At 37.4% G+C, this 11,195-nt stretch overlaps 2 protein-coding genes across 2 annotated transcripts in view; both read right to left on the reverse strand.

The window, feature by feature from the left end:
* Positions 1 to 4,971, reverse strand: part of LOC106868803 (zinc finger protein 239) — a 92,365-nt gene extending 87,394 nt beyond the window's left edge. The window contains exon 1 of the mRNA XM_052975616.1: positions 4,939 to 4,971. The gene's annotated coding sequence lies outside the window, so the exon portion shown is untranslated. The remainder of the gene's footprint in view (positions 1 to 4,938) is intronic.
* The window catches only part of LOC106879528 (zinc finger protein 91), a 12,523-nt gene continuing 2,449 nt past the window's right edge, over positions 1,122 to 11,195 (reverse strand). Inside the window, exons 2-4 of the mRNA XM_052975437.1 lie at positions 9,415 to 10,860; positions 3,540 to 3,654; positions 1,122 to 3,452 (exon numbers count right to left, since the gene is read on the reverse strand). Of these exons, the coding sequence (XP_052831397.1) occupies positions 2,199 to 3,452; positions 3,540 to 3,654; positions 9,415 to 10,514 (2,469 nt within the window). The 5' untranslated portion in view covers positions 10,515 to 10,860 and the 3' untranslated portion in view covers positions 1,122 to 2,198. The remainder of the gene's footprint in view (positions 3,453 to 3,539; positions 3,655 to 9,414; positions 10,861 to 11,195) is intronic.

Consider the following 11,195-nt stretch of genomic DNA (forward strand, 5'->3'; position numbering starts at 1 on the left):
GGTTGTTGCCAGTGCCACTGGACTGGCTCCTGTGCAGGTGGCAGATAAAAAGCACCATTTGAGCATGGCGGCTGCTAGTACCGCCTGACTAGCTCTCATACCAGTGGCATGTAAAAGCACCCACTACACTCTCAGAGTGGTTGGCGTTAGGAAGGGCATCCAGCTGTAGAAACTCTGCCAGATCAGACTGGAGTCTGGTGTAGCCATCTGGTTTCACCAGTCCTCAGTCAAACCGTCCAACCCATGCTTGCATGGAAAGTGGACGTTAAACGATGATGATGATGAATGTGTGTGTGTGTGTGTGTGCTGCCTTTGTGTTTTGATATTGCTTGACAGGTATCAACAAACATCACTGTCATGGAAGTATCATGCCTTGCAGCCATAGACCCTGTGTATTCACCTCTTCTGCAAGACACCTGCTCCTGTCCCTTTGTCATTCTTTCATATCACTCAGGGTGGGAGCTGGCAGAATCTTTAGCAAACCATGCAAAAGGCTTAGTAGCATTTTGTCCGTCTTCACATTCTGAGTTCTAATTCTGCTGGGGTCAACTTTGCCTTTTATCCTTTCATTCAATCTGGCCAGCCCCAAAGAGAAACTAAGCTAAGGGCATGAGATTCCTTGGAAGAAAGCAGCGAATGTATACGAAATCAAGGACATAAAAAATGGAGAAATGGTACACAAATACAAATGCAAATAAAGGACATTAACAACAGGTGTCTTTCGACTAAGGATGAATTGAATTAAGCTGGCGTGTGTGGACGTGAAGGCTTACAGCAGGGACATACATACATATATATATGTATGTATATATATCTATGTGCATGTGTCTCTGTGCTTCAAAAAATAATTCCTAGGGTTGATTAGTTTGACTAAAACCCTTCAAAGTGGTGCTCCAGCATGGCTGCAGTCAAATGACTGAAACAAGTAAAAGATAAAAGATATATATATATAAAAGGGGTGAAATCCAAGCTGTGTTCACATGAAGCTTATTTGCAAATCCCAGCTCACAACTCTAGATGCAGATGGTTTATCTTTTGGAAGTAAACTATCCGTAACAATTGGAATTCCTGGTCAAGAATATCAATCACAGAACATTGATATACTAAAACAAAAACTGGAATTTGTGGTATTATTTTTTAATTCTGTAGTCAAATTTCTTTCAATACAACATTGGAAACACATTTCATGAACATAGATAATAGTAATAGTAGTAGTAATATAAATATAATGAATTTACAGTTTAATAATATATATACATTATGCTTCTCATTAGAAGAAGGTCCCATACATACACACAAAAAATATTTATTATATATATATATATATATATATGACAAATAAGAAAGTGGAGAGGATCCAAAATCGACAGATATCTGGCAGTAAACATTCCAGGATGTCTATTTATTCCAATGTATTATTTGAGTACACATTTATGAGTAGTAAAGAATATCAAATAGAAAGAGTTGGTAATTTCAAGAATGAGGACGTGGAAGCATATAATCATATAGGAACAGGTGATTAATTGAGTAAATGAGCAGATTGTTAGTAGGTGCTAGTTCCTTACGGCTGTTTCTGCCAAGAGGTAACGAAACCTCCCAGGTTATCTGCATCTGTTCAGTGTTATGCAGGGATGAACAGGTAAGGCTTGGATAATGAGGCACATTCATTATCCAAGCCTTACCTGCCCATCCCTACATAACACTGAACAGATGGAGATGACCTGGGAGGTTTCATTTTTCTATGCATTTACAGCAGAATTCAAGGTCAGTTCATGTCAAACAGCTTCACTTTGCATACTTTGGCTCCATCAGCATAGCAGCAGTCCGGATACTTTTTGATCAGGCCTCATACATGGTGGGATGGTGGGTGGTAGGGGGAGATGGGTTGTGGGGGAAATTATGACAGAGAGCAGATTATCTACGTGTAAGGTGGTGGGGGGACACTTTACATATAAACTTCCACCTCTGTAACATGGACCATACCTTCAAACCCACCACTGAAGCTCTATGTAAACATAATGTGAACTACTGCCTAAAATTATCCTTCCTGAAAAAACTCCTCCTGACAATGACTATATTCCCCTATCCACCATTGGACGAAATAACATGGATTTTATAATACATCATGGGAAGTCTGTATTCCCCTTGCTACATCATGCACTGCATTTATCACAAACTTCATTCTGATAATGAGCTCATTATTCTGGTGTATGAATACTTATGTGTTTAGTTAAGTGGCTTTTCTGGGGGAATGATTTACCACATATGTCACAGAGATATGGCTTCTCTCCTGTGTGAGAACGTTTATGAATAGTTAAGTCGCTATTTTGAGGAAATGATTTACTGCAGATATCACACTGGAATGGTTTCTCTCCTGTATGAATACGTTTGTGAGCAGTTAAGTGACTGTTCTGAGCAAAGAATTTTCCACAGATATCACAGTGATGAGGTTTATCTCCAGTATGTATGCGTTTGTGTGTAGTTAAGTGATGCTTTACAGAAAATGCCTTACCACACACATCGCATTCATATGGTTTCTCTCCTGTGTGAATACGTTTATGATTAGTCAAGTGACTTGGTGCAGGGAATGATTTACCACAGGTATCACAATAATATGATTCCTCTCCAGTATGAATACGCTTATGAGTAGTGAAATACCCACTTCCAGAGAATGATTTACCACATATATCACAATGATATGGCCTCTCACCTGTGTGAATGTGTTTATGTCTAGATAGGTTACTACTGAGAGCAAATGATTTACCACAGATACTACAGTGATATGGCTTCTCTCCTGTATGAATACGTATGTGTTTAGTTAACTCTCCACTTCCAGACAATGATTTACCACAGATATCACATTGGTACAGTTTCTCTCCTGTGTGAATGTGTCTGTGTCTAGTTAGGTTGCCTTTTTGAGAGAATGATTTACTACAGATATCACAGTGATATGGTTTCTCTCCTGTATGAAGACGCTTATGTGTAGCTAAGTGGTTATTTAGAGAGAATGATTTACCACAGATATCACAGTGATACGGTTTCTCTCCTGTATGAAAGCGTTTATGTCTAGTTAGGTTGCCTTTTTGAGAGAATGACTTACCACAGATATCACAGTGATATAGTTTCTCTCCTGTATGAATCAGTTTGTGAGCAGTTAATTTACCCTTTGCAGAGAATGATTTATTACAGATATCACAGTGGTATAATGTTTTTCCTTTTTCTTTCTCAGGGAAATCAATAATTTCAGACTCTGCTTCACATTTAATCTTTTTCTCACACAATTCGTCTTCCATTCTTGTTTCTCTCTCACCACAATAAATATAAAAGTTCTTCCCTTTATTTATATATTTTATTCCTATTTCTACGGCTATATTTCTATCAACTGTGATTTTTGTCAATATTTGAAGATGCTGCAAATTCCTTTGTAAATTAGCTTTAATTTCGATATCAAATCATTATAATACAAATTCCAGTCTGTGAATTGGAGAGCATTTTGTATAGAAATTCTGTTCAGAGCCAATATTTCACAGTAATTCTACCAGTTTTAGATGACGAGGATTATATCTGTTCGGTATGACATCTTCCATTGTCTTTAAAAGATGATAAATATTGATGGATTTCAGGTAAATAATGTTCTTTATGCCATCTAATATTCTGAAATAAAAGGAGAACAGAATATAAAATACAGAGGACACTTAAACTGAAGACATTCAACAGTGGACATTTTACCAAATTTCATCTATAATAACTATAGGTATAAACCCTTACCTAGACAATAGAACCCAGCCAATGTAGCATCCATTTTGTCAGGAAACAAAACACAAACTAGGATTTAACAGCCAGTGGTAGCGCTGACTTCTTTTTACCACTTTCCACACCTTTCCACTAAGCTGTAGTCCCAAACAACAGTGAAACATCCTTAGACATCAGACGATCTACCATAACTGGTGTCTATGAACACACACATACTTTTATGTATCCATACAGTGTGCATCAGTTTTTTTTTTGAAGTCATTTGTATGAATTTAGAAGAAGACATATAGCTCATCAAAGAAAAGCTGTTTCTGAAAACAAATAACCTTGAGAACCCCTTTTTTCAGACCTATTCAATGAATCCACAGTTAGCATCAATGGCTGTTACAATATGGGGTCGGGAGCACTGATATGCCTGAATCAGATGATCTTTTTCAAGTTTGGACATGGTGATTATGACGGAGAGTGTTGTTTGACCTCTCCTTTGACAAAGACCCATACGTAATAGTCCAATGGATTGAGGTCTGGTGATCCAGGAGGCCATGTGTCTGGGAGAACATGGCCATAGAGATTTGTGCACATTCACAATTGGGCTGTGCTAGCCTTATAAGACAGCACAGAGTCTTGCTGGAAGATATAGACACTATCTATCCAGGGCTTCACAACTTTCTCCAATACCTGTAATAAACAGCAGAATTAACTTTTAAATCCCGCGCAAAAGAGAGAGAGAGCGAAGACATAACTTCTCCCTCGTTACTGATGACTCTCGGAAACATCACAGTTGCTGAGAACTTAGTATGACCATTTGAACCTCATTTGGGCCTCTGCTTAACCATCTGTCGTTCCTCTGGTTTAGCCTTTAGTCCTGATACAAACTTTCTCTTTGTATTAATATTAAGATATGGGGGTGGATAACGATAATTGAAATGGTGAGTGGAAAGGAAAACAGTGAAAGCATTAAAACAACAGTAAGTAATGTCTGCTAAAGCTAGTTTGGTTAAGTTTTTCAACTCACTTCTATTACATACGACAGCTGACCCGTGTGGGGATTAAGACATCGTTACTTTAGGAAATTTCTTCACTTTCTTTCCTCTGCCTTTGAACACATCAAAACAAACGAATGTAGTAGAAAACTGACAGAACTTATACAATGTAGATGTTGTTGTTTCTGTTAATAATACTTACATATTAATACAGAGCCAATGACGAAGATGTCACGATCGATTCAAGTAGTCACAACTCGTACTGGACAAGGACAGCTTCAACACAACTTCTATTTTACAACAAACCTTCATTTAGATTTTCACATCAACGTAATAAAGATTGCTGTAGCTATTTCTTTCTGCCATTAATTAGCAACCTCTATATTTAATTAATTTGTTCAGTTGGCAGAATCGTTGAGCAGCGAAGAAAATTCTCCGCAATATTACTTCCGGCTCTTCATTTTCAAATCCAAACCAGATCAGTTTTGTCTTTCTTCCTTTCAGAATAGATAAAATTGAGTTCCAGTAAAGTGCTGGAGTCGGTATGATCCAATAATGACCTTCCCTAATATTTCAGGTTCTCTGTTTTTGGTAGAAATAATATTAACACTGGAAACTGTCTGGAAGGTACCTATTATTTCTTTACACCGTTGAAATAATTAGTACCATCCTTGCATTGGTGTGTTGTAATTATTTTTATGACTTAAAAAGAAGAAAGTCAATTTGAGGTGATGTTCAATTTTAGATTTTATATATATATATGTGTGTGTGTGTGCATGCAGTTAAGTATATGTCCGATCAGGGTTGGCCAAAAGTCACCCGACAGTAAATCAAAATTCCGTAAATATTCAATTTTATTTATTCATTCCAACAATGAATGTTTAATAATTGAATGCTGTGAGTTAAAATCACCGGTTTTTTTCCCCAACGTTTGTTTTTTTTTATTAGCGAAGTCTCATATAAAATAATTGTTTGTTTTGATTGCAGGTTTTTTAAACCCAGAAACATGAACAAACTGACTCTGCAACAGAGGATCTTTGTTATTGAAAAATACTACAAATATGGTAATGCGCGAAAAGTCCGTGAAGAATGGATCAACGAGTATGGTGATGAAATAAATCCTCCGCATAGAGATACTATTTATCATCTACGAGATCGATTTCATCAAAATGGAACTGTGGCAGATTTACCACGATCAGGTAGGCCACGTAGTGTTAGAACCCGAAAAATGGCAGATTCTGTGGTTACTGCTATCACACAAAGTCCGCAAAAAAGCGCTGTTCGACTAAGCGCTGAACTTGATATTTCAAGATCGTCCCTTCGGAGAATTTTGCAAGAAAATGGTTATAAAGCATACCACCCTAAGTTAATTCATGGTCTGGTGGAGGACGATGCAGACAGACGATTACAAATGTGTCAACTGTTCATTAGCCAATTCGAAAATGATCCCGAGCTATTCAATAAGATAATGTGGTCTGGCGAAGCGTCATTCAAATTAAACGGGATGGTTAAGCGTCACAATTGTGTGATTTACGCTACTGAAAACCCACATTATGAACCACTGAATCAGCCTGGTGTCACTGTTTGGGGAGCTCTCAGTTCTGATGGGTTATTAGGCCCTTATTTTTTTAATGAAACTGTCACCGGCGACAACTACTTTGAAATGCTGAATAAGTATGCCTTGCCGCAGCTGCGAGACAGGCCGGACTTTAACACTTTGCTGTTCATGCAAGACGGTGCGTCTCCTCACTACGCCAAAAAGGTACGTGATTTGTTGGACACTTTGCCTGCCGGTTGGATTGGACGTAGAGGGTCAATTGAGTGGGCCCCGCGTTCATGTGACCTCACGCCAATGGACTTCAGTATTTGGGGAATGATGAAAGATCGAGTTTTTAAAAGTAAACCAACGACTCTAGATGAGTTGCAAGCTGCCATAGTAACTGAATTTGAACTAATTAATGCAAATAAGGTACTTTGTCGTACTATCTGTAATTCTGTGTTAACTCGGATGGAAAAATGTGTCGGTCAAGAAGGACATCAGTTTGAACAACTTTCATCGTGATGTTTCATGTTTAGATACTTTTATTGAATTCATTCAGTTGTTAAACATAAAGAAATCTTGGAATTCAATAGTTTTGATTTACTGTCAGGTGTAAATATATATATATATATGTGTGTGTAACGATAAATGTTAGAGTGAGAGGTTACCAATTGTAACGGTAGATGCAGTACTCCGTTTTGAGTTATTACCAAAATGTAATGGGTGTTGATGTTGATACTAAAGAACTCGGTAATTCCCGTGAACACGTGTTGCCTTGTCAACTGTCAGTCGACGAAATGGGAAGAGAAAGCTAATGGGTTGTACGTGCGTGCTTCCTGTGTGTGTGCTCGTTCCTCTGTGTGTACGTGCTTGTTCTGTGTGTGCGTACAGGCTTGTTCCTTTGTCTGTGTGTGTGTGTACGTGCTTGTTCTGTGTGTGCGTACGTGCTTGTTCTCTGTGTGTGTGTGCGTGCTTGTTCCTCTGTGTGTGTTTGTGTTTCTGTTCTGTTTTTATGTGTTGTGGAATGTAGAACAAGCACGAATGCACACACACACACACACAGGAGCAAGCACGCACACACACACACACAAACAAGAATAAGCACGCACGCACATACACACACAGACAGGAACAAGCACGCACACACACAGAGGAACAAGCACGCACGCACACAGAGGAACAAGCACGCACGCACGCACAACCCATTAACTTTCACTTCCCATTTCGTCAACTGACAATTGACAACACGTGTTCACGGAAATTACCGAGTTCTTTTATTGACAAAATTCGAGTCAAATCGAAATTATGCCATTTACCGTTACTTTATGTAAAGCCACACGGTACTACTAAAGCAGCGCGGACCCGAACGCGCTAGCTAGTCTTGAGTGGTCGATCCTAACCCTATCCCTAACCCGCGTGTGCAAATGAATACGTGTTTAGGGTTAGGATCGACCACTCACGACTAGCTAGCGCGGACGCGCAGTTGCGCGTCCGGGTCCGCGCTGCTTTAGTAGTACCAAGCCACACTCGACGGTGGGCATGTATAATATAATTGAGAGTTAATTTTTCCTTGTATAAATATGTATATGTTCTTGTCAGTTGTAGGAGGAAGCAAAAAGTAATGATGTTTGTTAGAAGAGAAAAGATGAGTTAGTGAGAGAGAAGTTGTATGTATCATAAAGGACGGTTGTTTGACCGTCAGCCTCCCAAAACTGTTTGCCTCTGGTCATCTCTGTTCACCAACTAACTTTTCCTTATGAGATTCTTGTATTTATAATCAAGCAAGCCAGCCAGAAAGAGAGGTATATTGCCATGAAAAATGAGCAGCTTGATGTAGGTCACCCTTATCGAATTTCATCTTTAGATGGCATAGAAAAGGTCAACTGTTGTTATTTTTGTGAAAAAAATGCTGTTGAAATGTTATGGGAAATTTGCTGATTCAGGTTCGAATCTACCCTATGCTCGAATGAAGTCATTACACAGATATATATAGAGGTGTCTGAGGGGGTAATAGAAATATAGGGGAAATGTAAAAATAGACTCGGATGTCGCAAAGTGGAAACGGAACAAATGTGTAAATGTTTAAAAGTCACGTATTAAATAATTTGTTTAATAACCTGTTTATGTTTTATTTTTCTCTATTTAAAGATTTAACTTTGGTAAATTTTGGTAAGTACACCCACATGCGTTTCACTAAGAAAAAAAAACTTCAGATTTTTTGCATGGAATCGAGTATCCTGACCCTCCCTATGTGCAGCAAACAGAGAGCAAGAGAGACAGTGAGTGGTGACAGCATTCGTTTTGTTTTTAAATGTTTATCACATCGCAAGGAAGTAGATACATACACACATTGTTAAATTAAAAGTGAGAAAGAGGATCGACACAGGAAGAGAAAGAGAGAGAGACAGTAGTATCTAGATCCAAAGAAATGCTGATACATAGACACAGCAAATATTGGATGTCACTTTCTCTTTTCATTACCTGAGTCACATTTTACCCGATAGATGGACAGGTTACAGCAACATAAAACAAATATCTGTTAGGCATACAGACACAATCGTAAAAATGTAGACAACACTGCTTTATCAACTTTAAATAGGGATCACCTACAGAAATGTCAAAGCCATGAATAAACTACCCGTGTAGGTTGTTAGCTATCAGGACAGCGTATCCTTCGAAAATTCCTGAAATTTGTCATCACTACTCTTCACATGTCCAAGCACTCTTTCCTCCTTACCACTCTTACTGTTCATTTTTGTCTCTTTGGGCTTCGATTGTCATTGCTGTCTGTCTTTACCCGACTGTTGCTATTCTCTGGACCCTTTTTCTACCCTTTTCCAACAAGTTGTAATACACTTAAGCCCTGTATACACGGCTTAAACTCGTGTTTAAATAATGAAAACGCATAAAACCTGGTAACTATAATAAACAACAAAGTTTGAAATTAGCAAATAATCTAATTGAAACAATTACAACATGACAAATCGACAAGTTTATTTCCATGATTGTAATAATATTTATTCATGTATAAATATTCTATTTGTGTTACACATTTCATTTTGTGCACCTAAAATATTGTTAGTCATTCAATCATATTAGATCAAATTAATTATAATTAGCAGCTATGAAAATAATCATTGTTCTATATAAGTACATACATGTGTAGCTAAGTTACTTTTTTGAGAGAATGATTTACCACAGATGTCACAAAGGTATGGTTTCTCACCTGAATGAATACGCTTGTGAGTAGTTAAGTCACCATTTTGAGGGAATGATTTACCACAAATATCACAATGATACGGTTTTTCTCCTGTGTGACTACGTTTGTGAGTAGTTAAGTGACTGTTCTGAGAGAATAATTTACCACAGATATCACAGTGATATGGTTTATCTCCTGTATGAATGTGTTTGTGTATAGTTAAATGATGGTCCCTAGAGAATGATTTACCACAGACATCACACTGATATGGCTTCTCTCCTGTATGAATACGTTTATGATTTGTTAAGTGACTTGGTGCAGAGAATGATTTATCACAGATGTCACAATTATACAATTCCTTTCCTGTATGAAGGCGTTTGTGTATAGTGAAGTTAACTTTTTCAATGAATGATTTACCACAGATATCACAGTGATATGGCTTCTCACCCGTATGAACATGTTTGTGTGCAGATAAGGTACTACAAGTAGAGAAGGATTTCCCACAAACATCACAATGGTATGGTTTCTCTCCAGTATGAATCCGTCTGTGTTTAGTTAACTGACCACTTCCAATAAATGATTTACCACAAATGTCACAGTGATATGGTTTCTCCCCTGTATGAATACGTCTGTGTTTAGTCAAATCACTGCTTCCAGAGAATGATTTCCCACAGATATCACAGTGATATGGCTTTTCTCCTGTATGAATACGTTTGTGAGTAGTTAAGTAACTACTTCCAGAGAATGATTTACCACAGATATCACAATGATATGGCTTCTCTCCTGTATGAATCCGTTTGTGAGAAGTTAACTCGCCATTTTGATAGAATGATTTACCACAGATATCACAATGAAAGGGCTTTTCTCCTGTATGAATACGTTTGTGAGTAGTTAAGTTACCTTTGTGAGAGAATGACTTTTTACAGATATCACACTGATATAATGATTTTTCTTTCTCATTCTTTAAGCTATCAGGAAAATCACTTGTTTCACACTGTGTTTCACATTTAACATTCAACACACACAATTGGTTTTCCATTATTTTTATCTTCCAACACAATATACAGAATTTTATCTTTACTTGCTTTTATGTTTTCTTCCTAACAAATATTTTTCCTGTTATTTTCCCTTTAACTGTGATTTTAGAGGTTCTATGATACTGCAAACTTCTTTCAACTCAAAAATTAATTAGCATTCAAAATTGTCTTTTACATGTTTGCTAATCTCAGTTCAGAGTCAATATTTCACAGTAATTCTACCACAGAGTTATATAATGAGGGTTTATGTCTGTTCTGTATGACATCTTCTGTTTGTCTTTAAAAGATGATGAATATTGATGGATCTCAGGTAAATAATATTCTTTTATGCCAATGTCATCTGATATTCTGAAAGAAAAGAGAACAAAATAGAAAATATCGAGGATACTTAAAAAGTAGACAAAATTTCTCCTATATTGATTAACTGTAGGTATAAACCTTTACCTGGACAATGGACCTCATCCCTTTGGCTCACAGAACACACATAGGAATCCCTGAGCTAATTTCAACACTTCCTGAATTCCCTTTAGTCCAACAAAATAGTGAAAGTGCCCCATTAGACTTTGAGGTTTTGGCAGCAACTTTTCATCTAAAGTAGATGTGAAATTTGCCTAGACATGCACAAGAAGGTATAATTTAGATCCGTGTATGAATACACATATAAGTGGATGTATATGCACATA

Source organism: Octopus bimaculoides, chromosome 21, assembly GCF_001194135.2.
Source record: "Octopus bimaculoides isolate UCB-OBI-ISO-001 chromosome 21, ASM119413v2, whole genome shotgun sequence".
NCBI lineage: Eukaryota > Metazoa > Mollusca > Cephalopoda > Octopoda > Octopodidae > Octopus > Octopus bimaculoides.